This window comes from Vollenhovia emeryi, unplaced genomic scaffold, assembly GCF_000949405.1.
Source record: "Vollenhovia emeryi isolate VEMERY1.0 unplaced genomic scaffold, V.emery_V1.0 DF939205.1, whole genome shotgun sequence".
In the NCBI taxonomy this organism is placed as follows: domain Eukaryota; kingdom Metazoa; phylum Arthropoda; class Insecta; order Hymenoptera; family Formicidae; genus Vollenhovia; species Vollenhovia emeryi.
The window spans coordinates 617,226-645,165 of NW_011967161.1; the positions used below are offsets into that span (position 1 = coordinate 617,226).

A 27,940-nucleotide genomic window follows, 5' to 3' on the forward strand; every position below is an offset into this window, starting at 1 on the left:
GGATAAAGATGCAATATGACAGATGGATGATAAATGCTGACAACGAGACGAACGGTGAAATGAACATCTGTAAGATTTATTATAAATATTGACAATTTCTGCGATTTAGCAAAGTACAGTGCAATTTGTTTTATATTACATTACGAGAAATTGGAGCGACCGAATTCGGGGATAAAGAGATGCGTACATTTTCAATGTTATTGCAAGGTTGAAACGGCACGACGTATCCGCGACGATGCACTCCTATGAGAAGTTTTACTAAAAATAATGGAAAGTACTGCACTTCTATAATTAAATTCGCATTAATGAACACTGCGTTTAGTATGCGACTTTTCCGACCGATCGTGAATACTCGTAGTTGGATTGGGGCCATTTTCTACATTGTATACATATTCAAACTGAATTTTACAATTGATGTAGACCAAGTATATATTATAAAGATATATCACGTGTCTGCTCTTTCAATACTACTTTCTTAATTCACTTATAAATCTGTGTTATATTTGTAAATATACATCATAAATGAAAGGACAAAACTAGAAATTAATATTACTGGTTTATTTTCTCTCTCTTCCTTTATAAAAGACTTCTTTTTCCATAACATACGTGTATATATTTGCAGATTTTAACTCTGTTTTAAGTCTAATATGGCTAAATAAGGGCAAACAATTGCTAATCGCGTGCAATGCTGCAAAATTAATACATTTATTATAAAAAGTATAAAGTTGTATAATACAATATTTGCACATATAAGTGTATGATACGTGAGTGCTATGAAATAACGTGACATGATCGATGACCGTGCATTAATCTTCCTCGAAGTTAATAAGTCATCCTATTTTTTTTTAGACGAATCCTCCTAAGTGTTAGAACGTGATATCTAATGATCTTCGTAAATCGACCTTAGTCCCAGTAGATTGTTTGTGCAATGATTTATGCTTGTGCTGACGTGCTCTATCGAAGCAAGAAGTATGTGCTCTTTTTAGTGCAACTGATACTCACAGATGAACACAGACTAAATCAATTGAAGCTATTGTTAACGCAATTTGAAAATGCATCTGTAACTCGTACGACAGTCGTTATACTTCGGCTGTTCGCTGAAGAAAAAGGGAAAGACAATTGAGGAAGGCGTGTGACGAATTGAGACGGTGTCTTATTATGATCAAGAGGGTGGTCAGATTAACGCAGGCTGTTTGCATCGATATGATTAAGTACGAGATCGCTCGATGGGGTTGAGACGATAGAGCCGGTCCACAATGGCGGTGCAACTGCTTCGGAATCCTCTGGTACCTTCGTAGGGAACACCTTTTAAGCACAGAAAATTACCTCACGTAACTTCTCCTGAAGGGAACCATTAACGCATTGTCGGCTTGCATACCGCCTTACCTGGATCTTTTCGTCGCGAGTTCTTTTTTTTTTAATACTACACAACTTATTGCGACTTACTTTTAGGCTGTGTGAAAAGTATACTTCACATACAGTGGCGTAGCACAGTATTGTATCACATATATACGCATAAAGGGCACATAAAATACGAGTACTTTGTCTTGAGATAATGCTAAGTCAGATATAATATTCAGTCATGTATATATAAAAGTGCATAACATTACAACTACCATAAAATCGCTATATCGTTGTTACCGTTTTTCTTTTAAAGAATAAGAGCTCTTTTTTATGAATACAACATGTGTATAACGCGAGATATTTATGATAAATATATATTTATCATAAAATAATGAAAGGTCGTATGTCATGAAATGAGAGAATATCGTGTCGACGCGAATTGTTGCTGTTAAAGCTGACAAGTTTACGAATCGACGCTTTCCATTCGATTGAGTACACAACATGTAATGGAAAAGGTTATTGTACAATGTGCATTAATGAAAGCGAGAAAAAAAGGCTCGTCTCTCCTCGATGACGTTCCTCATAAAATTCTCTCCAAAATCCTCAAAAGTCTTACCTCTATCGGTGTCGAGGCTGTAGTTGACGACGTTGTGATCGACGGTACCACAGCTTGACCAATGGACGGTTTTCTTACTAACAATTCTGCCCCTTTGTATCTCGCGCTGAATCTCGGCGGGGAACCGTTAGGCGTTATCCTGGGCGCTGAATTCTATTCGCAGAAAGAAACTCATATACTCTAACGTATTCTCTTCCTGGAGTGTAAAAGTCTACGTCGCGGGAAATGGTCATATAATTTTTTGAATGATGACTTCCTTTATTTGTCTAGGAAGTAAAATTCGTTTCTCTAACGTGACTACCTGCAAACGAATTAATCATAGTGATCGTCGAAATATTTCGGATGTAAAAGTAACATCCTACATCCTACAATTATATCATCAGATTAACATAATCAACGAATTCTAACAAAACTCTGTAAATATTAAATTAAATTAATATAAGATTAATTATAATGAAAAGAAAATTCCTAAAGTAGATACGTGTATGTAGGATACTTGAATACGTCACAGGCATACAGAGTGGCTTAAAGCATTCTCTCGACTACAAACGGTGCACGGTCACGGTCAGAAAGGCATCGGAATATGGTATCATTCCTTTGTATTTCCGAAATTTATCATGCAACGTCGGACAACCTTTCTGGCCGCGCGACTGTACCAATACAAGTAAAACTCACGTGTCAATTTAACTCTGTATCGGAAAACCAACGATTTGTTTTTTTCTAAAATCTATCGATCACTTACCGCAGTATTCACGTTGGAGTAGGCTCCGGAGAAGATGGGGGTTTTGTCCCCCAAGTTATTGAGGAGCGGTGCCACGGTGCTCCGTAGCTGCTCCAGCAGCGTGGTGGTGTTACCGTTGACATACGTGCTCTTGGTGGGGTTGAAGATGTTGGAGTTGCCGCTGTTACCGTTGCTGCTTTCGGCGACGCCGGCCGTAGTGGTGTCGTTCGTGTCAATCCGCACGCTGACAAGTGGTTCGGAGGGCGAGGAGCGAACGCTCGGCGTGACGACTTGCGCGTGGTACTTGGTCGGTTTCGGGGTGATGGTCACGCCAGCGGTCGTCTGCTCGACCGTTGCCGATTGCTGGACCGCCACCTGGCTGGTCGGCACCTCGGAATGTCTCCTGTAGGTCGACGTACGCGGACGAAATTCCCGTCTCTTCGTCTGCGTGAGCGTCGCCTCCGTAGTGGTTGTCTTGGGTATTGAGTCGTACGGCGTGAAGACGCCGGATTTTTTTCGAATGTACCTGCTGGTGGGCCCGACGGTCCTCGACGTCACCATCGAAACCGCCACCTTGTCCGGTTGCTCCTTCTGCACGGTGTAACGCGATCGGACGGGGCTCTTGCTCGCGTCGCTCGGGATGGTCGTCTTCTCACTGTCATCGAGCGAGTTGTATGCCTTCGTGTCGGGAATATAAACCGGATACAGCTTTTCTGACTTCGTCGAGGACGGTGTGGTGACGGTCGGCGGTAAAGTCACCTCTTGAGAGAATTCCGTAGGGTGGACCTTCGATTCCGTTGACACGTCCGTGAGCGACGTAGCGGTAATAATTTCGATGAACGTTTTATCCATCTTGAGCGGTTCGACGGTCGTAACGATGCTGTTCTCCTCTATAGCTTCCGCCGTGTTCGCCAGTGTTGACGACTCCTCCCGCGACTTCGCGGTGCTCGTCGGAGATCGGACTTTTGTCGCATCGACGGTTGTGCCGGCCGTTTCTTCGACGAAGGGAGGTACGACTGCTCTTTCGGAAGTCACCCGGCTCTTCTTGGTCGTGGCGACGGGTGATCTAAGCGGGATCGTGGCATTTCGATCTTTCGACAATTTTCTCGTCTCCAAAAGCTTCCACCTGCCTCTCACGGGCGACTTTTCTTTTCGCGCACCTGCGATCGAACTTCCGTGGGTGACACGAGCGCCGATGAGTTTGCTGGTCGCCTTTGTAGTTTTTTCCACGTTCCTACTTTCGCTGACCGTCGATACTTCTTCCGCTTTCGATTTGTCGGAATATGCGGCCGTCGTAACATCGTAAACGTTCTCGTCAACGTTCAATTCGGGTTTGATTAATCTTCTGGCTAACTCCAGTTTCATCTTAGATCTTTCGGAGAACAGACTCGCCAAACTTGGTTTCGTGGCCTGAAAAGGTCGTTCAAAGAGCTCCATTTTAAGTGCGCGACGAAAATCGCTAAGCGTTCGTAAGCAACCTGCCGAAAGCTCGGAAGTAGATTCTGTTAGTACGGCGACCTCGTACAAGGTGTTCGTCTTCCTCGACTCGAAGCGACGTTCTCAAGACTGTTCGCGAAAACTCACTCGTGAAAACGTAAAACACTATTCTTTACTTATATACGATAAACGGAAAGGCTATCGTCTAAGGATCGCTACACCCACCCTTTGCTTTTAAAGGAGAAATAGAAGCCTGGTGAACTGAAGAAAGAAGACGATCCACGCAACCAGCTGGCTAACGACATACCCGAACCAAGATTTCGTTGGCGCGGACTGAAAGTTCAATCATTCTCGTCAGACCACGACCTAAATAAAAATACTTTACATCCCGCATTGGCAATATAATGTGTGGTAAGCAAATCCGTGTATACAAAAGTATGCAATATAAGATACTTAAGGAAATACAAAGGATATACGTTAAGTGCATGAACGTCAGCGAATTATTGGATACTATTGCGCCATCAATTGTATGTAAAGCATATTTCTTATGTACTTTTTTGGAAAAATATGAGCCATCCTTCTACGTCGTCTCTTTTGCAGGTCTACTCTGTATGTACAGTATTTACAATTAAATATTTATATCGGATATCGCACACAATTTATGGTTTACGTCACATGGTAAGTTAAGAGAAATTTATTTTTACGAATCAAAAATGTCGCATTACGATCAACAACAAGCATTTGTAATTTGTAAACGAATAATAGCTCTTCCACTTATCTTTAATTGAATTTATCTTTCTAATAAGCAATTATGCCGCAATCGTGTATTGTTTTTCGAACGATTACTCGTGCTTCTGATAAGTATAATAGATACATTACAGCCCGTGGAACACAATCATTAAATCCCCTTTCTATTTCCTTTTTTTTTACTATGACTCGGTTTCTCAATCTCCTTCGCTTCTTTCTATTGGACAGCGAAGCAACATAATCCTATTAAAAACTGAGTACGAGGTAGGAGAGATTTGAAATGTTATATATACCACGACATTTACACTTTTATTATTGAAATATCACACGACGCTTAGCTTCAAATACTTTTTCATATCGCGAAAAATAACTAAAAGCAGATCTGTTTAGCGCACTTCGGTTGGTAAATCTAATAAACGGCAGAACGAGAAGCGCATCAAATCAATTATATCCATTTGAATAACAACGTGGCTATTACTTGATTTGCTTCAATGACCTACCTACGAGTGTACTTTCTCTTCTGGACTAATTGACAACGTAAGAAGAAAGAGACAGGTTGATTATATCAAAACCAGTTTGCAAAATCTCGAAACCAATTCATTCATTGCGCGATAATAGACGTCTATTCATCTCTCGTTCCCGGTCATCTCGTTAAAGGTGCTTGAAAGTAAAACTAGGATCGCGATCGAAAAGATCGGCAGAAGATTTGGGTGAAAGATTTATAAGGCTTTGCGATCTTTCTGCAATTGATACATCTTGAGAAAACTTCTCGTCGAGGATTCGCCACTCTTTGCGCCACGACACCGTCCAAATCCAGTCTCGTTTGGATGTTCACTGTCGTAACTACGTTCCTAAAGCCTCCGTAAACGCATTTCGAAAGCTTTCCGGCGAAAGCTTGAAAGAGTAGGTTCCTCAGTATCGTAACTGTTTCGGTCACGTTCCACCATCACCGATCACCAAGCTTTATTGCCAGTTACAACGATATTAATAACGCATCATCGTCCAGTACTGATTGGTTCTTGATGACGCATTTCGTGTGAGTTCGCGTTTGCAGCAACCAATACACCATTCCTTATTTCGTATTCTTATCGAGATTTGCTTTTCCGACCGTAGTGATCTCGAAAGTGCGATCGCGTTCAACGATTGACGATCGCGAGAAATGCACACCTTTAAAATAAAATACGTAAATCTTGCCTCTTACAAACTTTTTTTTATCCAAAAACTGAAAACAAACAAACAATGTCATGTACACCAAGACTGGCGTACAATTCCCGTAAGTGGAATGCCCGTTTGTGAAATCCAGGGGAAGCCCCGGGGCTCCCCCGAAGCGTGGATGGGAACGCATGGGGATGATGAAGCGATTTATCAGCCGGTCCCGATTAGTGCGCAACAATCCCAAACTGTCGTTAAAGTTCTGACCAAACTGCCGCTATGTTCTTACTTGTCGCGTGTCTGGGTCGAGTACCGAAGTTAGGGGGTTCGTGAGAGGCGAGACGTGCAAGACTACGTCTGTCGTAAACTCATTTTCCACAGTTTCGTTTTTTTTTTCGGATACATGCATCGTTTTCGTGCTGGATCGTTTATGCCGTCGGAATGTACGTTCCTTCGGATGTTCCTACGTGGGGCAGTTTTTCAAGCTTTACACAATTACGTCTGTAGAAGAATTGTACGCGTCGTGGGGGAAGGGAATCACCAACCATACTAATTAATTTCATTTCTACCATGTACTTCTACCGCTTCACTCCCCTTACGCGCTTCTCAATACGGAGCTACATGCTATTCAATAAAATTCGCTTAATAAAAATTCAACGACTACTTCATGCTAAGTGCAACTTTTTCAACATCCGTAGATTCAACTGCCTGCAGAGGGCTTGGTTGCAAAAAAAATAGAACGCAATGTTATAAAAGTCGCAACGTTAATTATGTTAAAATAAATTAATGATCATTAGTTGATTTAAAGAAATATGTTAAGAGACCGGCATGCTGCCTTACCTGCGAGCTGGTCCTAGTTGTACTTTTTCCTCCGGTAGGTTTCGAGTTAGAAATTTTCTGAAAGTATTCTTTAACTGAGTGCGCTTGTTTCGCTACTAATTTCTTCGACAGCGCTACTAACAGCAAATAGAGATTTCGCGATGGAAAATTCGAAGCATTCAAACGAAACGGAATTGCGCAACACTTATCACGAAAGTTTTGAAACACGTTTTAAACATCTTTTCTTCTCTATCGTGCATTATAATAATTTTAAATAAATAGATACATAGATACAATAATTCTGTAATTACTAAATATAATCATTTTAAAATAAATTAACGTAACGACGGAATAACTGCCGATTATAGGCAAACTTGATCTATTATCTCTTTTTCCCTCATTTTAGACCCAAGACTGAAAAAACTTCTGTTTTCCCAACATTGTGGAGGAATTAATAGGTGATTCGTTGCGTACAAATAAATTCAGACTTACCAATTGAGACAGTCTAGCACGGAATGCGGGAGGATAATTGTCGCTCTCGGGCTCTGCTCCCTTGGGTAGACCGAGATTTTCGGATTTGTTGAAAGTTTTACTGCCCCTTGTTACGCCCTTCGCCGCGACGCTCGATATGGTATTGCTCTCGTCCTTCGCCTTCGGCTTTTTGCCGCCTCTTCGTCCGGCTTTTGCGTTACTTAACGGCGTTTCGGTGCTGGCCGAATCATTCGGCAAAACGATCTCGTTGATCTGATCTCGATTAACTGGCGCGGACGTAGTCGAGGAGGAAGCATCGGGATTGACGTGACTGGGTCGACGTCTGAGGGTCCATCCGGGATTACCGCGTAATTGCGTCTCGCCTCTGGGCGTAGTGGTCGGATCTGCAACGATCGAGGACGATCCCTCGGTCGAGCTCTTTCGACCACGAAAACCTAGACCGTGGTTGAAGAAATCTTCCTTCGGGGGTTTTTTCGCTCGGGAACTTTCTCCTCTGTCTCTTCCCTTGCTGCGCGAAGCTCGCTCGGTTGAAGGAGATATTCGAGCGGTTGTCGATGATCTGATCGTTGCAGAATTGAGTGTCGTAATCTCTGTGTCCACAGAAGGTACGGTCGTGGCTTCGGCGACTGTCGCTTTCGGAATGTAAGCAGTGGTGACCTCTGAAAAAAAAATCGTAATCATCATTAAAGCTAGTTAAACAACGTGAAGAAATATTGCTTCTCGTTGTCAATTAATTAATTCTGCATTCGAGGTACAAAAACTTGTATATAATTAATCTAAATACCTCTTCAGGGATTTTATCAAACGATCAGTAATAACCAAGCGATTGAAGCAATGTTATCTTCATTAACGGGGATAATATCTCCTTGAGACAGTTGTTGTCAACAATCCTTGAAACGGATTGTTAATTTATGAATGGTACCAATTAATGTTTCAGGATTAAACTGTAAATTACCCAGGTTGCTGACTGCTGGGCGTGATCGGTTTCTGGACAGCGCCCGGATATCTTGCTCGTCTACCTTGGCTTCCACAGCTTTCGACCTGCCATCCTTGGACCTTCGCTTTCCCTCGGGCGTCCGTCTGTCGTTACGTCGCGTTTCCGTCCGTCTGTTTGCATTCGTCTCGGGATCGGTGCCTGCATCCCTCTGTCTACCGCTACTCCTCGCCTCCGCCGCGACCGCGTCTCTCGACTTATGCGCGGAACGGCCCCTCGAATTGACGTTCTTCGCGTTAGATCTGTGTCTGGAACCGGAGGACCGTTCGTTCGTCTCCGCAGTGCCGCCGTACTTGGACGAACCTCGGCGGGAGGTACCTGAGTTCGCGGTTTCAAAATTAGGATCTCTCGTTTTCGATCTGTTACGAGACTTCGATCGGTCCGACTGTCTGCTTTGCTTCGCGCTCGACCTCGCGATATCGTTGCTCTCCACCTTCTCCTTGGCCGGCCTCGAGGCCTGTCTGGGAGACACGTTGGCTGGCGAAATCGTGGCGGACGTTAGAAAATTAACGTCTTCGTTGTTCCCGACTACGAGGGGGACGTCCACTCTTACGCTCTCGGAACCCGACAGCAGGACATCCTTCACTTCATCTTTATGATTGCTAGAACTATTCGTGATTTTCGCATCTATCCTCCTGGACGCGTTCGCTCTCGAGGTGACGTTCTCGGTCGTTGAATACTCTGCTCGTGCTTCTTCCTTTCTCGACTCGTCGCTCGGACTTTCGGCCTTCTCCGCATTTTCATCTTCTGGCGATTTCCTGGTTGGGATTACTTCTCTCTTCGATTCCCTCCCACTCGCATGAATCTTTCTTCCCGCTCTTGATCTCAGGAGATCAGGCGTCTTCGTGAACACTTCGTCATCCGGCTTCGCATTGTCCACCCAGACGGTGGATGCATCCGAAGACGTTCTTCGGGAAGCTGCCGGTCGCCTCGGTGTTTGCGTCTCGGGTCTGTTCTCCTTGTTGTTGTCGTGCGCGCCCCTTGTTGTTTCTTCTTTAACGACCTGCGTGGCGTGCGACTTGTGACGATTTCGTAAAGTATCGGCATTGGTATTCAAATCCTTCGAAGTTGTCCGTGATGTGGTAACGGAATCGTCCGTCGTCTGCTTTAATTTCGGTCGCGGCCTAACCGAGCCTTCTCTCGCGAAATGCGTCTCGCGCCGTTCTAAGTTGGGGGCTGCTTCCGAACGCGAGCTCTTGTCGCGAGACGACCTGGTTTCTGATGTGGAAACAATGCTCGATTCAGTCGTCGTTTTGGAGTTAAACCGCGTGGCACCGCGATTATGGATTTTCTGTCCATCCGTCTGAAAATATATTGCGATACTGTATACTCTTCAAAAGTCAATCAGTGGATTATCGCTGAAAACAGCAAATAGTCACTGATTTAGTAGATTTTCAATACCCAAATTCTGAATTTTTCACTAAACAGATCTCGCTCCAAGGACAATAAATTCATAGTAGAACCGACAGATGATGCATATTAATTTAACAGAAACCCCGCTGTCTCATATTAGGAGCTTGTCTCATAATAGAGGACTTTTCTCTATACCACTGAAAATCACAGTGGTACACTTATAGCTGTAAATCAGAGACTATTCACTCTTTTTCAGTGACGATCCACTGATTGACCTTTAGAGAGAATATTAATAATAGTACAGGTTGCATTATTCCTCCGTTATCTTTGTTTCTGGAAAGGAAAATTTTGTGAAACACCTGAAAATTCGGTAAATCGAAGCGGTTTTCACGATCACTTTAAAAACATTAATTCGATTAATATCACAATTACTGCTGATTATCAAGATGATTCTTCATGTTAGTCAGGTAATTGACGGTAATGGCAGACGCGAGGTAAAAGGCATCGGGAACTTTCATGAGAACAGATTACTGCAGATGTTCTAACTACTTAGAAAGTACGTAAAGCGATCGCCCGAGGACATTTTAGAAGACTCGCCGATGTAATCGATAAAACAATGGTTGTAATTCGATTAACGTGCAATTAGAAAACAGCGACCGCTGCGTTTCAGTATGAAAAAAATGTGTACTTCGGTATAAAAAAAAATATATCGTCAATCAAGAGCAGACTTCGAGAGAGGGAAAATCCTAGCGATACGCGGCAGTCCGATTGCGAAGATGCGATAGCTGACGAGATTGCAGGAAGGTACCAATTATGCAATTAAGAGAATCCTCCGGAGTTGGGAATAACGCAAATGGTAATAACCGGTCTCGACGGGTCAATCGATCAGTTTATCATTGACAATAATGCCCGGCGAACGCAATTAATCGCATTTCCAGTCGTTACGGCAAATAGGTCTTATTCGTCACAGATTATACCTTCACCGTTAGCGTTAATAAGCAGCATTAAAACATTCGTGACTGCGTTGACCTGTCGATGCTTGAAAGAAAACGACTGCGGCGTGTACACTTCTCGTTTGAAATTTTTTTTCTCTTTCTTTCTTGCAGTTGCAACAAACTTGTTTTCAATATTGAACCTTTGCACAAGATGTAAATTAGAAGCGGTAGTATCGTTTAAGTTTTGACCCGTTGAGTTTTCTGGAGCAGTTCCTGCGATTTTTATTATATTTTCATACGAAGTTAATCCGCGAAGAATTAACAAAATCTATTTAGAGCCGACTGTAACAACTCATTGTTTCACAAATGTGATAATATAGAAAGTCAGAGATACAGCGACAGATTTTAAAGATCCAATTGAATAATCGGAGGGACGAGATTCGCAAATTCCAAATTTCAGCGATTTAAAAATTCTGGGTAGCTGATCGGTTGATTTTAATGTCCGGATGTAAAAAGTCGAACGTTCGAAGACGAATAGATTTGTATTGTAACAGTAACGAATTAAACGTAAATATGTAGAATCGATCATTTCAAATTTTACTTCGTTACATCGTCTATAATTCAAAATTTATTAAACGCCTACATCAGAAATAGAAAATATAATATAAGTATGTATAAAAAAACTTTAATGTCGCGAAATTTGACAAATTAATATACGTCTTGTTTATTGTATGAATATAAGATTATAATCTTTTAACTGTGGAAGAACCTATCGACGATATTTATTTCCGGATCCTCACGATCTCCTGCGCAATCAATAGCTGCTAAATTCTTAAAAAAAAAATAATCTTCTTTATTGCCCACGTGGACGAAAATATCCAAACACATCTCATATTTGTACGTGGGAAATGAAGAATGCGATCCTTTAGGCGAACAGTCGCGTGGCTGCGTGCAATTCACGATATGTGAATATACGTTCTAGTTTCATTACTATCTGTCTTAAGTCTCCTTTAAGTTGTCGTGCTATCGATACTGAAAGTAAAAGTCGGCGTATAACGTCACGCCACGTTATTCCGCAAGGCGTACCGCTAAAAGCGAACTGTCGCGAATCTACTTGATTGGATCTGCACGTAATCGAAACGAAGAAAATTGGAGAATGATATACCCGCCGAAAGTAATATGCAAATTTTATGGCTCCAATGACATAGATGAAAGACAAATCCATTTACCAGGTCATTTGTTTAGTGGCCCGGAAAGCATTCCTTAAAGAACAGTGACGAAAGGCTCGCGATGGAATGCCGTTCCTCTTTCCTTCTTTAACAAGCTATTACAAGGTAGACATTTTTTTATTTTAGGAAAAACAATTGAGACTCGCGAGGTACTTTATGCTAAACTATTAAAAGCTGTCAAATATTAAAATTATTAAAAGTAAAACGTATGGAAGTACTTTTTATCACGACAGCATGCGGTCGAGTGATTCGTTCGGGAAGAAATGCCCGTGTGTCGCCGGCGGCGAATTCATAAAGGAAAGAAAGGAACGGGCGGCAGCGAATTCCCGGACGGTTCGTGCAAAAGGAAGTAACCGCGAAAGAAAGTCGAATTAGTACAGTTATGACGCGTAAAAGTCGACGGGATTTTCGGAATCGCCTGACTGCCCGGCTTTATTACGAAACCGGCGCTTGTAACACCGTGCGGATATTGGAAAAGTTCTTTGGACAGGTGAGAGGCTCGGGCTCCGCTCCGCGAAGGTGGACTGCTTCTACACCGTCGAATCAAAGAGGGTCGTCTACGTCCGGGCGCATTGTCCTTGCCTCGTAGACCCCGGCGGAATTTGCATCAACAATATTATATTCAACTTTAATTTACGTCAGTTCGTACGAAACGACCTTCCGCACCTTCTGACGTGTCGCTTCTTGCGAAAGCTCTCGCAGAATCGCGTCGCGAGATTGTTACTCGTTCTGCTTTTATTAATTCTTTGTATATATACATGTATTCCACTTGCGAGCTATATAATTTATATAGTTTCCTCATCGTTCTACTTCACACCTAGTTAGCTTTAAATGGATCTGTTAATACCTGCGCTTAAGGCGGTGAAAAGTAATGACGAGGAGTAATTAATAAAATTTAGGTCGTACGCGCATACTTAAATAAAAAATTGTTTTAGTATAACAAATCTGTTGCCTGTTTTATATTTTACATAATTATCGAAATAACGGAATCGTCAAGTGTTTGTAGAGGCCTTTCCTGGCTTTAATTACGTACACAGAGACTCACGCGTCAGTGTTCCACCGTGAAACATTGTTTCAATGTTATTATTAAAAAAATAAAATATATAAAGTCTTTATAATGTATTATAATCGAGATTAAAAAAGGTGTTTAAAGTGCTCAGTATTTTTAAGCGAGACAAATATAGGAAGTTTCAAAGGATATCGCGGCGAAGCCTTTAAAGGCTTTTTTTTGCAAATCGTTACTTTTGTTGGTACCTTCGTGTCACGCATATATAATGAGAGTATATATGAGCGCGACCTAAAAAAAACTGGTCCGAATGGGTCAATTTTCAGGGTGTGGTCCCGCCGTCGGGCCCAACCGAAGCTGTTTACAACGGAATATATTTACGGATTGCTACTTTCACCCATACTTTAATTCTTTCTGAAATATATTATACTATGTAAGATATGCAGTATAAATATACGTAGAGAGTATAAAGAGAGAGAGAGAGGCATTTTAAAGGTATTGTAATATGCCATAAAAAGAAATACATAATGTATTTTATTTTATACAATATGTAAAAAGATAAATGATACATTAGTATTTAATTTAACTCTAACTAAACCCGCATATTTCAGCGTAAATAAATGACTGATTTTTTGCAGTTTACAGAGTACAATTAAGTTACGAAATTCTTATTCCTTGTTCGAACTTTATGCACTTCGTCAGAATTTTTATTTGTCGTGTAATTAGCAAGATATATTTAATGCTAAATATTATTCAATTGTAGAAAGCTACAGTCTCTGTCCAAGATTTCTCCAGAAGCGTCAACTTTTCTAATTTTATTCTTATATTAAGTAAAATTACGTTTGCAAAGATAAGTTTTTTCTAAGATGTGTTAGCTGTAATATCTTACGTCACGTAATGTTTTGTTTTATGTAATGCAAATGTATTTTAAGCCTAAAATGGAGAGAGAGTTTCCTATTAATACGTAACTTTATTTAGTTGCAATAAATGAAAGACCGCATGCAATTGGTTATATTAATTTTAAGTTTGAAATTATATGAAATTAATGTGTGTGCGACGATATTAAATATTAATATAGAGAAATGTTTACATCAAATACATTCGGTCAAGTAATATCGAAGAGCTTTCTGCGTCAGGCAAGGATAGAATGAATCACTTAAACGCAACAATCTTGATTGAGACTTTAAACGTTGCAATGTAAAGCAACTTTTCCTGCTAACAAGCGAAATCCAACGTTACCTGAAGGACACTCGTGGATATGCAAACGCTACAAAGTTGAGTAAACGACGCGGCTAGGTTTATAGTATCTTTCGACTCGTGGCCTTTCGAGATAATTATCGCGCGTACCTGATTTTATACGGCGGAATTCATTTATGCGGCCCGATCTTTGCGGCTCTTAAAAAATTAACCTCGATTTTATGCATTCGTCTACGAGATGCGGAAATCGCTATTGGAAATCCGAAAAAGAGAAAGTGCATCCTCTTACCGGTGTCCAACCTTTCCAAAAACAAGATGTTAAATGCATCGAGATATTTCACGAGAAACGTGCAAAATATATTCACGATTTCGCTCGATCACAATCTTCACGGGAAGCTATATGTCAAAAGTCTTCGTTCTTTATTCGGTACAATTCATTTTCTGGACGGACCCCATGTGCTAATGTAACTGGCAAGAAAGTGACAAAATTGACACTTGACGTAAGAACCGATTTGGCATTTAAGTTCTTTGTGAAATTGAGAAAAGGAGACGCGAAGAAATGAGAGAAAGCTATAAAATATTACTGCGATTTTCAAAAAGAAATAGGCACACTGTACAATGATTTATTTGATCAAACTGTGACACAACGCTCGCGCGAAGAGTTTTTGCCGCGGATCATAAATCCATATGACACCAAAAAGTTTTCTAATCTTTCGCAATATAAATTAAAAAAAATAATATACTTTTGGAAAAGAATCTTATACTTGACATTTGTACATATTTCACACCCGATAACCTGTGTTGGCTTTTATTGCCTGTTAATTTATGCTTTTGATATACTTTATGTTGTTATCACGGAATATCGTTGTATCAGCCTCTATCGATTGCGTTTTTGCCTTCGTTTTGCCCGACTGCGTTTTCCGTTCAATTCGAAGTTGCACGTCTTGTAACGAGAGACGTACTCGCGCGCGGAAAGAAAAATTGGATCTCATTAGACGGGTTAAAGTTGAACCTATAACACCACGTACAACGCATTGCGTAAAAGACTTACGTTGCGTAAGTCCGCGACGAAGAATCTGTCGAAGCTCCGATGCTGCACGGTAAAGCGCAACAATTTGTTGCTTTTGAGTGAATCATTTTATGGGGCGAGCGAGAACTTCCGCGCAAGAGAGATTTACTCGCATTTGCATTCACCGCATTACGCGCGTATTCATGCGTCGTAAATAATTTCGATTGTCGTGCGACGAGGAAGCAATCTACGTTTTCCAACGAGCGCAATTTTCCCTCGCGTTATTTCTCAGATAACTGAATCGACCGCGAACAATAAACGCTCGTTGCCGCAATTAATTAAGATCGTTGAAATCGCCGGATCATTATTCGAATGTTGCAGGTGGAACGGAGTACAAAGAAACCGCGGTTTTGCCGTTGTAACTGCTTCGCATTACAATTGGTGGCGAGCTCCCAGACACTTTGTGCGTAAGTGGGTCATTACTAACAATGAGTTTAACGCGCGCAATATGATACATAATCGTTGGTGCAATTAAGAGAGTATCAAATATGCTATGTTATCATTTACCTCGACTTTATGCTCTCTAAAAATCAATCAGCGAATTATCGCTGAAAAGCTTGATCATCAGTGAACAGTCACCGATTTACAGCTGTGAGTATACCACTGCGATTTTCGGTGGTATAGAGGAAAGTCCCGTATTATGGGACAGGCTCCTAATACGAGATAGCGGGGTTTCTCTGTTGAATTAATTAGGCGTCATCTGTTGATGCCACCGTGAGAATTTATTGCCCTTGGAGAAAGTGAAAAATTCAGCCTTAGATTGTGTAATCATTGCAAAAGTAGATTTGTGATTGGATTTGGGCATTGAAAACCTGCTATCTCATATTAGAAACCTATCTCGTAATAGAGGACTTTCCTCTGCTTATAACTGTAGATCAGTGACTCTATTCACTGTTATCGGTGATAATCCACTGATGGACTTTCAGAGAGTAGCCTATGTAAACAAAAGGAAATATTATTCAGGGCACATGTACTGGACGTATTATTTTTAAAATGTCACGTATCGTAACACGAGCGTAATTTTCAGTCCTCGGTACCTACACAGTTGGAAAATTTGTGTTTTCTTGTTAGAAAAAATGCCGGTTAAAATTTCTGTGTTAAATGCTCAACACATTCATGTGTTAATTTAACATATTGCTCTTGAGTTAATTGACCTGACATGTAAAATTAGTAAAACAATTAAAAAGAAACGTTAAAACAACACAATGTATATACTTATTTCTTAATCTTACACAATACATACGTTCTATATTATTAGTAACAAGTTTCATCTGTTAAAATTTGTGCAAATTACATTTTAAAAAATTCATTTTGTCATGAAAAATATGTTAATTTTACACAAAATTTATTTCAAATTATTTTGAGATTCGCATTTATTTTGTATTACAAATTACAATATTAACAGAGTATTAGAGTGATCGTTTAACATGTCCATACTACGTTAAATTGGCACAAAAATTTGTGTGGACCGTTTGTTAAATTTAACACAAATTTTTCAACTGCGTAACATAGAATTTCGTTCCCCTATTTCTCTCGCGGAAAAAGTTACGTAAGTGACGTTACTTCTGACATTTAATTGACGTTATAGAATATGCTTTATAGCCGCAGTCCTTTTTGCCTTTCTGTGTTTCCCAATTGGTGTATCGTAACGGTATCACGCAGAGTGCCAAAGTCCGGCGGCGATTTTTTAACGGCGCACGTCCTGTTCGCGGACGACGTTATTTAGACGAAGCTGCCCGCGTGAATAAAGAAGAGGCAAGGGAGCGCGAGATATGGCAAATAAGTCAGGAAGTCTGTTGAAGTAAACGATGCAGAAGAAGCGCTTTCTCCGATGGAAAACTTGATTTAGATCGCACTCGCGCGCGCTTGTGCAACGTGCCACATCCGTCTGCGACGTATGTACACTTGCCGGCCGTCGTGCTTGTGCACGCGTACACGCAATAAAACATCATATAGGATTTAGCGCGATATGCGCAACCGCGCGCGCGCGTTTCGAGATCGAACGATTGTGCGAAATATCGATTGTAAATCGTGGCGCTGAATTGTGAAGCGTTTCTTCGGCAAAAGGGTACGGGCGACGTACGTCCAGCTCCTACGTATGCGTAACGAGCGTTCGTCAGATATCGATCGCAACGTTTCACTAGGGCGTATTGCATAATTTGCGTGTCTAATTAAAGGTTTCGCGCCGACCGCCTGTCGGGAAAGAAACGAAGGCGAGAAGTGCCGTCGCGACTCACATCCGTTTGTAGAATTGATCGCGACGTTAATCAGACGCCTCGGCACCTTCATCCGGAGACGGTGGATCAGGAAGCGCGTTCGAGAGATCGGCAAAACCGAGTATCGACTCTCACCGATGATTTAAATACTTTCGCTCGATCAATATATCGTTTGACGCGCGCGACTCGTTATCAGCTCGTTACATTCTTCGATCCGACGAGTTACAAGACACATTATATTCATATGTAGATAAAAACATGCCAGAGCATATCCCATTAGCAATGCCTTGTAAAATTAATTGTAGATAAAAAAATGCCAGAGCATGCCTCATTAGCGATGCCTCGTAAAATTCATTGCTTGTAATATTGAGCTTTATGGCGCAGATCTACTTGGATCTCTGGCGTTATCGTAATTATTTCGCGTACACATCGCGGCGTTTAATTCAGAAGTGCTCCGTTAAACTACATTCCTGAGGACATTAATAGCGGAGGACATTACATGTGAGGTAGGTAAGAGGCGTCTGCCTTGAACTGCCGTGCACTGATTTCTGACGGGACGATTTGCAAATCGCGAGATCTTCATACCGTTACATAAATTATCCCGTTATTATGACGAAACGAAAGATGTCGGTGACGCTTTGCAAGGAGCTACTTATACAATGATAAAAAAAAAAGACGGCCGTCCTGGAAATAAGAACTGTGGTTTCGCCTTACGTAACGCGCGTCATTAAATCGATAAGAAAATCATCCCGCTCTTGCCTCCATTAGATTACGATCATCGGTGCGCACAGCGGAATAATTATCGACATCGCGCTTTTACGTTCACCGGAGGAATACGCGCGTTGCTTCGCCAGGCGAAGATAATCGCGAATACTAATGGAAACGAAATTATCCAGTCTGGAATTTAACGATCAGGTAGCATCGGCAATACCAATTCCCCTCGGGATTCGTGTTGACTTCTTGATTAATTAGGTTATTAAATAGATAAGTAGATCGTGATTAATGCGATTTACTTGACAATCGTCGGAGGAGAATCATGATACTCAGATTGCAGTCGCACAATCTGAAAGCAAGACGAGAGCTGTCCATTGATGATTGAGAAAAAAGAACCACGCGCTACTCACGTTGTCATTCAACAATTATAGCATTATGTATTTGTATTTAATTATATTTTCTAATTATTATAGTTGCCGCAATAATTTGAATAATGATTTTGTGGTTGCTATAATAATTCAACTGTAATAGCTTACGTGGTAAACCAAAGGAAGATATTTTTAAATGATTAGATTATTGGGTAGATAATTAAAATTGCAATTAATACCGTCTGTCTAGCAACGGGCGCTCAAGCTGTAACTGTTCATACTTAATTGTAACCTTCAACTCCACTCTATTTTTTTATTTACATATGTGCAGCCACGACTTCTATATCCATAACATTATGAAAACGGAGCGAGCACGGGGACGCTATTTTCGACCACGCGGTATATAACATTCGCTAAAAGCGAACGGCGCACGACTAGGCGTGGTCCATGCAAACTGGCGATCTCTTTTTTTTCTTCTTATCCTCTCACTCCATTTATATGTGTTCCGTGCTGTACCCATTGCGCCGCCTCGATACCTACATTGATACGTGAAATACTTATACATTTAATAAGCGTATAAACTTGGAATCGTGTACCTGATGACGATAATGCACAAAATAAGAGTTTACGAATTGAAAGGCTACAGAGACTCCGGTCTGGATTTTAGATTGGAATATTTTTGCCTTAATGTTTAATTGCCATCGTCTCTTTGTTAATTTTATCAGTGTCACCGTTATGTTAAAAGCTGTGAGATTCATAAGATTATTTCAAATAAATTTTCCCTGTCGCGTATACACAGGTTGGGGCAGTAACTTCGTCCACCTCGAATATCTTCGCTAGTTTTAGAGATATGAAAAAAATTATAATTACGAAAGTTGCACTATATTAAGGGAGCGATAACATATTAATAATATTTTTTCAAAAAGTCGAGGCGCTTCGGAGATTTCAAAGTTACCTTTATTTTTTTTAATGACATGCTATACTTTTGTATCTTTGGTGCAATAGCGTGTGTTGAGACGATTTCAACGACCTGCAACAAAAGGTCGTTCGGCATTAAATAAAGGAGTAAAATAATGATCCTTGCCTCACAAGAGACGTGCGAAGTGATGTATCCGTTTACGTCGATGCAACGCCGCAGTCTTTGAATTCCTGGAGCATCGTACACTCGTTAATACTTCCGGACTTATTTTCGCACATGCTGCAATAATCCTTCACACCGTATGTTTCAACTCTGATTGTGTGAAAAACTTCAGAGAAACCAGCAGCCTTGCTACACGAGCACGCGAACGTCGAAAAAGAGCGCACGGTTTTCAAAATCCGCGCCGTGTGATTCGTGACGAAGGCAAACGTGATACGGACGGAATTTATAATTTCGAGGAGCTCACAACACACTCCTTTGACTAATGCCTGATTCACGTTCTATCTGTCGAGAACTAATCTGAGGATTACTACACACTCTTGCGAGCACATTAATTTTGTTGTTTTCATGACGCACTCTTTTTCGACGTTCGCGTGTTCGTGTAGTAAGGCTGCCGGTTTCTCTACATTTTCCACACAATCGTTGAAACATACGGTGTGAAGGATTATTGCAGCATGTCGGAAAGTCAGTCCGGAAATGTTAAGAAGTGTGTACGTGCTTCAGAAATTCAAAGATTGCGGCGTTGCATCGATTTAAACGGACGTCACTTCGAACATCTCTCGTGAGGTAAGGATCAGTTTACTCCTTTATTTAATGCCGAACGACCTTTTGTTATAGATCGTTGAAATCGTCTCAACATACGCTACTGCACTAGAGATAAAAAAGTACAGCATGCCGTTGAAAAAAATAGAGGCAACCTTGAAATCTCCGAAGCGCCTTCACTTTTTGAAAAAATACTACTAATATGTCATGGCTCCTTTGATATAGCACAACTTTCGTGATTATAATTTTTTCATATCTCCAAAAATAGCGAAGATATTCGAGATGGACGAAGTTGCTTCACCTTAATATATGCATATAAGCATATTTCTGTCATGAAAATTGTTATATAAAACTGAGTATGAAGAAAGCAAGAAGTTCGTGCGCATCGAATCAGTACCGTTCGCTTGAACTTCAATCGCATTATACGTTGAAGTCTACGTGCACGTTCATTGATTGATAGCTAATGATAATGAATGATCAACGACCCTACTGTCTTAATGTGCGAAATTCAATCGAGTAAATTAATGTAGACATGATAAGCATCTATAATTAACGGAATGAAAGATGATGAAAATTCCTGACTTAATAGTTTTTATATTCGATTTCATGGAAATTTATGCCCATCTTTCTCGAATAAAACGCGCATTAAAGAGTAATAAACTTGCGAAATAGGCGTTAGGTGTATTAATGCTTAGAAATTAAACTTGACCTCGAAAAAAAAGCTAGTAAAAACGTAAGAAACATCTTTGTGAAAGATTTATCACATCGTTATGTAAGAGATTCCTTGTTAAGGATTTATCATATTTTCATAAAATCGCATCCTTAAGTTACAAAAGAATAATAATTAATATCACGCAATCATTCTATTAAATCACTATTATAAAATAGTGTTATACTCTTCTAAACACATTTAATACACATTCAAACTTTGAAACATTGGCAGAGTCTTCTTCACGGTTTTGCGTCTTGTTAATCAATTTCAACGCAGGTATTAACCAGTGCAATCGAACTTCTCTAAATACGGGGTCGAAAGACGTATGCTAATCTGAGAATTTCTTACTTTTAATGCATTCTTTGATCGGAGAGACGATTATTCCCGTCACGAACTCGTTTCGACGGCTTTTACGGTGAGAGAGTCGGCGAAAGCGTCTAAAATCCTCTTGGCAATCGTATTATTATAGGCAAATGCAAAACGAATAGCTGGAATCTGGACATCCGAGCACGATTGAGAGGGAAAGACGAATGACTCAACACATTGACAAGGCGCAGACTATTTCTAGTTTCTCTTTTATTATGCGATATCGTGCTCTCATTTGTCATCATGCATCGATTCTAATTATTCGAATGTACCAATAAGGAATATGTTACAGGGTTGCGAGATATTTTTTATTTTATAACAGTATATCCTAGATGACTATACTTCATTTTTAATTGGTGACAAATTTGATATCGAGTTTTACTTGAAAAATATTCAAAGGATTATCATTATTTGACAATTCGTTAATGCGTCCGTTCACCATGAAATGTTCGAATAATTTCATTGTGATTAAAATTCAAGGAAAATAAATTCCGAATTTTAAATTCACGTAATAGATTTTTGTCTCTTAATTGCACTTCTTGGAAGTTTTTGTTCACCCGAATCGTCCATAACGCGAAAACTATTGACACTTTTAATAAGAAAGTTACAAATTGATCAAGGAACCTGCCATCAAAGTGAAACCTAGTATATCCTGTGCACAATTAGAACAATAAGACGACGCTACGTACAAATTAAATCGCAACGTAACGCGTATTCTAATTTATTCGAATAAGCAGCGAAGTGTCGTTGCCGTGAATCACACGCGAGGATTTTCTTTTTCGTTGTTATACAAGTAATCGTCGTGTAAAGGAACTGCTTCCTTTCTCGGACTCTAATTACCGAGCATCGTGCACCGCATGCAACTTCACCTGTGCGATTTAGTCGAATAATACGAATTGACTCGTTCCGCTGGGTCGATGGCCTTCGTGGATAAAAAGGAAGGAAAAAAAGGGAAAGAAAATCAACGCGTTGCAATGTCGTAAACGCCCGGCATCAAACGCGCATCCTTGACACAAAACGCGTGCAAAACGGATCTTGCCGGTCTTCATGTCTATTTCGTGTGCATTAATTTGATAGATAATTGCGCTCCTGTAAATCCCTGGTGTTTTTAATTTGCGTCCTCAGCGTCTTCACGTCGCGTTACGCAACGCTTTTCACGTAACGCAGGGCGTTGGAAACTTAAGCTCATATCGTATATCTTTCGATGTGTGCGGAATGATATCCGCACCACTCTAATTAATGAGTGCACACGAATAAATAATTTTTTCTCCCTTCCGGATAATTTTAGCGCGAAAAAAATATCCCGCCGTAATTTTGTATTATGTCAGCATTAGGTGTACTTCTGAAACGATTATTTATTTACACTCTCTGAAAGTCAATCGGTGGATTATCACGGAAAACGGTGAATACTCATTGACTCACAGTTATACAGTGTATAGCACTGAATAATTCATGCAACTGTTTTCGGTGATAACGCACCGATTGACTTTTAGGTCGATATTTATAGTCAAATCTTATATTCAAGACCGTCCTGAGATCAGCTTTAGATACTCCATAGCCAATGAAATGTTCCATGCAGTATCTTTAGATAAATTCGAGACGGTCTTGAATGTAAGATCTGACTATGAATACCCTAGAGAGTGCGCGTCAACTAAGAAGAGGATTATCTTTTATATCTGTTACGTGTCGTCGCTCACATAAATTATACATATACATTTCGATAATTAATTACCTGATTAGTCTGCCCGCGAGAAGCTTCGGTAATAGCGAAGATCAGCAGCAACGCCACCACCAAGCTCAACGAAAACGTCCTGGCCATTCTGAAAAATAGCAAGAAGCTCCTTTGAACAAAACACTAAAGAACTCTGGGGTGATGGCGGATATATTAAAAAATTGCAACGCACGTTATAATAAAGATCCCTCCTAATTAAGTGATCGGCTGATGCGAGAATTATAATTGTTCTAATGATCGTCGTTATGTTATTATGCTTGTACTCATTATTTCTTCCGAATGTCAAATTCATTAAGTTTAGAACGCTTTAGATGGTTGCGCAAACTCTACGTATGTAACCGGCCGTCTCGTTGCTTCAATCAAATTTAATAAAATCGAAACTTTACTTTTAATAAATGTACGCTGATTAAAAGCGATATATTTTCGACGGGTTTACCTTTTGTCGGAAATGTTACGCGAAAATAAATGCCAGCAACGACGTGACATTTCAACGTGTCCTTCATTGTATCACGGTATTATAACCGTTAGACGTGCACGTACCGAAAAGTTGCAATCATTGAAAACCAAGGCAATGCTCCAAAAAATCACAGTCCAGAAATGTGACAGGTGAGACAATATTTCGAACAGTCGCGATCTCGGAACTTACAAAGTGTCGACACTTCGAACGATCCCAAAGTATCAGAAATGAGAGAACGTCCCGAGAAGCCATAATTCCGAAGTATAGGAAATAAGGCAACGTCCCAAAAGAATTACGGCCCGAAGCGAAATGCGACCGATTTCGCGACTTTGTCTTCGAATACTTCGATTCCGATGTAACCTGAGAACGTGTTACTTTCCAACGTGCACACCGTGTGTACCCGAGTCGACGCGATACGCGCACAGGCCAAATGTAAGACCTGGCATTACCTGCGCTGTTCAAATTTACTTTTACTCTTGCCGGTTGTTAGCCTCTATCGGCCACGCTGTTTATTTTCGAAGCAGCGCGGGCAATACTGTCCCTCCCCCGTTGCAAGCGTTCTGGCCCGTCCGGTTTTAATACAAAATATGCATATAACAATCGTGGCAAAGAAACGAAAGAATGCGTTCATTCCGAATTACATAAAAGCTATCGGTTCTCCGTTTAAAATATCGTTCCACGTGAAATTTCTGCGCGTACATGAACATGAGCGGATTTAATTCAAAATGTCAATAGTTGTTTCGAGAGCATCTGCGAGCAGTTCTAAGAAATGCGTTATTAGAATCTCCTGAAATGAAACTCCACGCGATACGACATGTGAAATATCAATTTGAAATTAAAAGTTGCTAGATTCACATACATGAATTATAATCGAGAATTGTCTCTACAAATTCTATTTTCCAAATTATTATATCACTGTAAATATAAATACCAAATAATTTTATTTAAAATCTTGGAATTTTGGATAGGAAATTTTCGTCGCCTCTTACGCTTTTTTCGGATATATTTCAAAGGGAAAGAGACGCGTGCGAGAGACGCCAGGGCAAAGTCGCTAGGACACGCTAGTTGATTGATATTTTCAGTGTTCACATTGTTCATCTTGAATTGTCCAACGTGACTGTAAAGATTTGTAACGTATTTATTACGAGGAAAGTGAAATTGTATTGTATAACGACTGTTCTCTCGTACACGTTGATCGCGCATGAATGAATGGAAGCATCGTGGGAGGATCGAGAGGGGAAGATCGATATCAAGGAAGGATTCGACGATCATAGTGCATGAATTACCGTCGCTCCGATACATCTAACGATACTTACATCTGTTCCATTCATTTCTACGATAATGCACGGCGAACGCGAGACGATCGCCGGTTCCCGTCTGTCGGCGAGATATTCGCCGATCGCAAAGTAGCACGTTAAAACTGATCTGGCGAATTTCCCCCTCCCGGACACCCGTTACGCGACGAATAATTTTACGAAGACAAATATTTGCGGTCGCGTGTTTCCTCTTTCCCTTTTTTTTTACGTGAGGGCAGAGAAGCGGCAAGTTTACATGCTAGAACTAAGTGATGTGGGTTTCGTAACCGAAGTGTATCAGCTTTAATTTCTCGCAGGCCGTTCGTACTTGCGCCGATAGAAAGTAAATTCTTTTCGTGCGGCATACGCGATCGGCGATACTGTATCGGACTGTTTCAGGAATGCTATTTTGTAACACGCACAACGCACAGAGAGAACGCGACTAATTCGTCAGCGTTCGTACGCTCGAAATTGTATTGTCGTAGCTTCAGATCGGAGTCAATTCAAATTAGGCAAATCTCCAAGATATCTTTCAGCTTCGTGTATTCGCGTGTGGCAAGTAAATATGTAACAGACGTGTAAGACGCACGGTACCGGCCACAATTATATCGCCTTCAGATTTACTTTCGTCGAAGTGCATCGAACGCTTTCAAAATTTTTTAGTAGACACCTGACAACAGGTGCGTCTCGTACACTAGGACCTCACCTTTCCACATGAATTTGTGCGTCACATTTATACATTTTGCGTATACATACATGGAAAATGTACATGCGTTCCACCTGTGCCCGAATTCACACGGGAAGTGATTTCTACACTGAAAAATATTTCTGGTTGAATATGGACGAATCAGATAATTCCTTTAGGATTTACCAGAATTCCTTTAGGATTTACCAGAATTCCTGTAATCCTACAGAAATTCTGGTAAATCCTAAAGGAATTATCTGATTCGTCCATATTCAACCAGAAATTTTTTTCAGTGTAGCGTACACAAGAGTAACGAAATTTGACAGAGTACACCACGATTTTCGAATCTCTCATTCGTGCACTTTAAAACCAGTTCTGCTCGAGAAATCGAAAGGCGATATACATTTGGCCGGTGCAGTATACGTGAAACGCTAAGGCCCGGTCTACAATGAGTCGTTAGTCGTTAGTCAGAAGTCGCAACTGTATGTTGATCCTTTTCCTTTCTGGGTGGAAGAAAAAGGACCGACATATAGTTCCGACTTCTGACTAACAACTCATTCTAGACCGGGCGTAAAAGACACATTAGATATTTGCTCCAATTCAAACCCGGCAAAAGCTTGCTCTACCACGAAACAAAAGCGGCGATTTAATCGAAGGCTTCCTATCGCGCGCCGCGCCGTGAAAATGTAATAATTCGAACGCGTTCGAGATTCGAGATCAAATACGCGGCGCGAGTTACAAAAGAGCGTAGGCGCACTGAGCGCGAATTACGAAAATACGTACATTCAATTACCCTCGTTTTCTTTACGGTGCACTTTGCGAGCTAATAAAATCATCGTATGCTAGAGCGCGGGCCGCTAATAACCTAATGCCCGAAGCCGTTGGAGCGTCCGCCGCGTGTCCGATCGTAAAAGATGAAATGTCATCGAGTGAAATTGCGGCAAAAACGTCACGTTCGGCGGAAATGCGAAGTTTTCGACATTTGCACGGTCGTTCGGTTGCGATTACACGGGCACCCGAGTTTTACGTAAGAAAACGGAGGTCGTACATCTGGCCGTTTGCGCACGTGAAAGTGGTCTGCCGAGTTGTATCAGTCGTGGTCAGTTAATTCCGAGTCCGGTTCGTTAATGCTGCGCGCTCTTCTGGGCCACTTCTTGCGATCCATTAGAGCCCGTTACGACGAGACCCTCCAAAGACGGTCCCCACGTTTGCGCAAACGGGCGAATCGCAAGGACAAGGACCGTCGCGATTAACGACGAATCGTCAGCGCGCGGACATATGCTCGCGGACGTAATCGGGGAACAAGACTCTCGATTATCGCCTCGTTCCCGCAGCGATAGATCAGCAGTAAAGGTCAAAGTAAACGGTCGTCGATTAAATCCGCGCGTCGATCCTAGTAGCACAGTGCGCTGGCCAAACCTTGGCCCGGTGCAACCGAACAAGGGGCCGGTGTTTAACCAACGTTTGGTCGATGCACCGTGCTACCAGGAGCCATGCGGAAGTTCCGCACGTGGCGCTTGTACAGGACAGCGCGCGATTCCAAGCCACGCTCACCTTGCAGCTGCTCAGTCGTGTCTAATCCTATGTCTCATTTCCGAGCCACCACAGCACAATTCGCCCCGGCAATCCGTAATACTTTCTCCGACGGCGGATCCAAAGCCGGAGGAGAAACTTGGGCAAATTGGAGAAATGAATGAATCGGCGCGGCGTTCCCGAACGGGAGCGCGACACTTGCTCGAACGGAACTCCGAAAAACGGCGGCGGTGCACGCGGACGGAAAACTCGCGGTCTCGCGCGGCACTCCGTGAAGAAAAGAGGGGAAAAAAAATAGAGAGGAGAGAGGAGAGAAGAGGGATCCTCCGGTCCGAAGTCACCAAAGTTCGCGCGAGACGATTCGGCTGGTCAGGTGGGACGATGCACGTGGCGCATCTTCGGACGCGCCGATTTTTCGCGCGTTCGCTCTCGCACGTGGACGCACGGGGACGGCGGCGGTCGGATAGAACGCTCCGAGACAAATGCAAGTCCGAACGAAACCGTCGGCCGTGTCAAAAAGCCCGGTCGCCAGCCGAGGGGGGAAAAAGAGGGAAAAAAAAGAGCCACTCGACCAGACATTTTCCCTTTCGCCCGAACGCGGGACCACCACCACGCGATCGCTACCATCAGCCACCGTCACCACCATCGCCGCCGCCACCACCACCGCCACCATCGGCCACCACCGCCGTCGCCGCTGCCTATCGCCATTGCCATCACCATCGCCGCTGCTATCGTTACCGTCGCCAATGCGAAAAATAGCAAATGACCATTGCAGGACGATCGACGAGAGCGAGATTGCACGGGACGCGCGATCCTCCGCGACCGGGAAACCGTGAATGGTCGTCGCCTAAAGAGAACCAAAAGTCAGGATGATGTCAGTTTGATGTCATATTTATGCCAAATTTTGGTCAATTTGATGCCATATTGACCAAAATTTGTCATAAATTTGGTCAATACGACATCAAATTGACATCATCCTGACTTTTTGTTCTCCTTGGGATTATTACAGATTACATGATCAGTTATATATTATGTTTATCTTACATTACTTCAATTTTATGTTTAACGTA

General features: G+C 41.6%; 1 protein-coding gene across 1 annotated transcript in view; it reads right to left on the reverse strand.

Moving 5' to 3' along the window:
- LOC105561602 (uncharacterized threonine-rich GPI-anchored glycoprotein PJ4664.02-like) overlaps nucleotides 1–27,348 on the reverse strand; it is a 40,005-nt gene extending 12,657 nt beyond the window's left edge. Inside the window, exons 1-7 of the mRNA XM_012011712.1 lie at nucleotides 26,892–27,348; nucleotides 22,901–22,988; nucleotides 8,284–9,625; nucleotides 7,329–7,987; nucleotides 6,858–6,914; nucleotides 2,703–4,091; nucleotides 1,961–2,113 (exon numbers count right to left, since the gene is read on the reverse strand). Of these exons, the coding sequence (XP_011867102.1) occupies nucleotides 1,961–2,113; nucleotides 2,703–4,091; nucleotides 6,858–6,914; nucleotides 7,329–7,987; nucleotides 8,284–9,625; nucleotides 22,901–22,987 (3,687 nt within the window). The 5' untranslated portion in view covers nucleotide 22,988; nucleotides 26,892–27,348. The remainder of the gene's footprint in view (nucleotides 1–1,960; nucleotides 2,114–2,702; nucleotides 4,092–6,857; nucleotides 6,915–7,328; nucleotides 7,988–8,283; nucleotides 9,626–22,900; nucleotides 22,989–26,891) is intronic.
- Nucleotides 27,349–27,940: the final 592 nt, after the last annotated feature.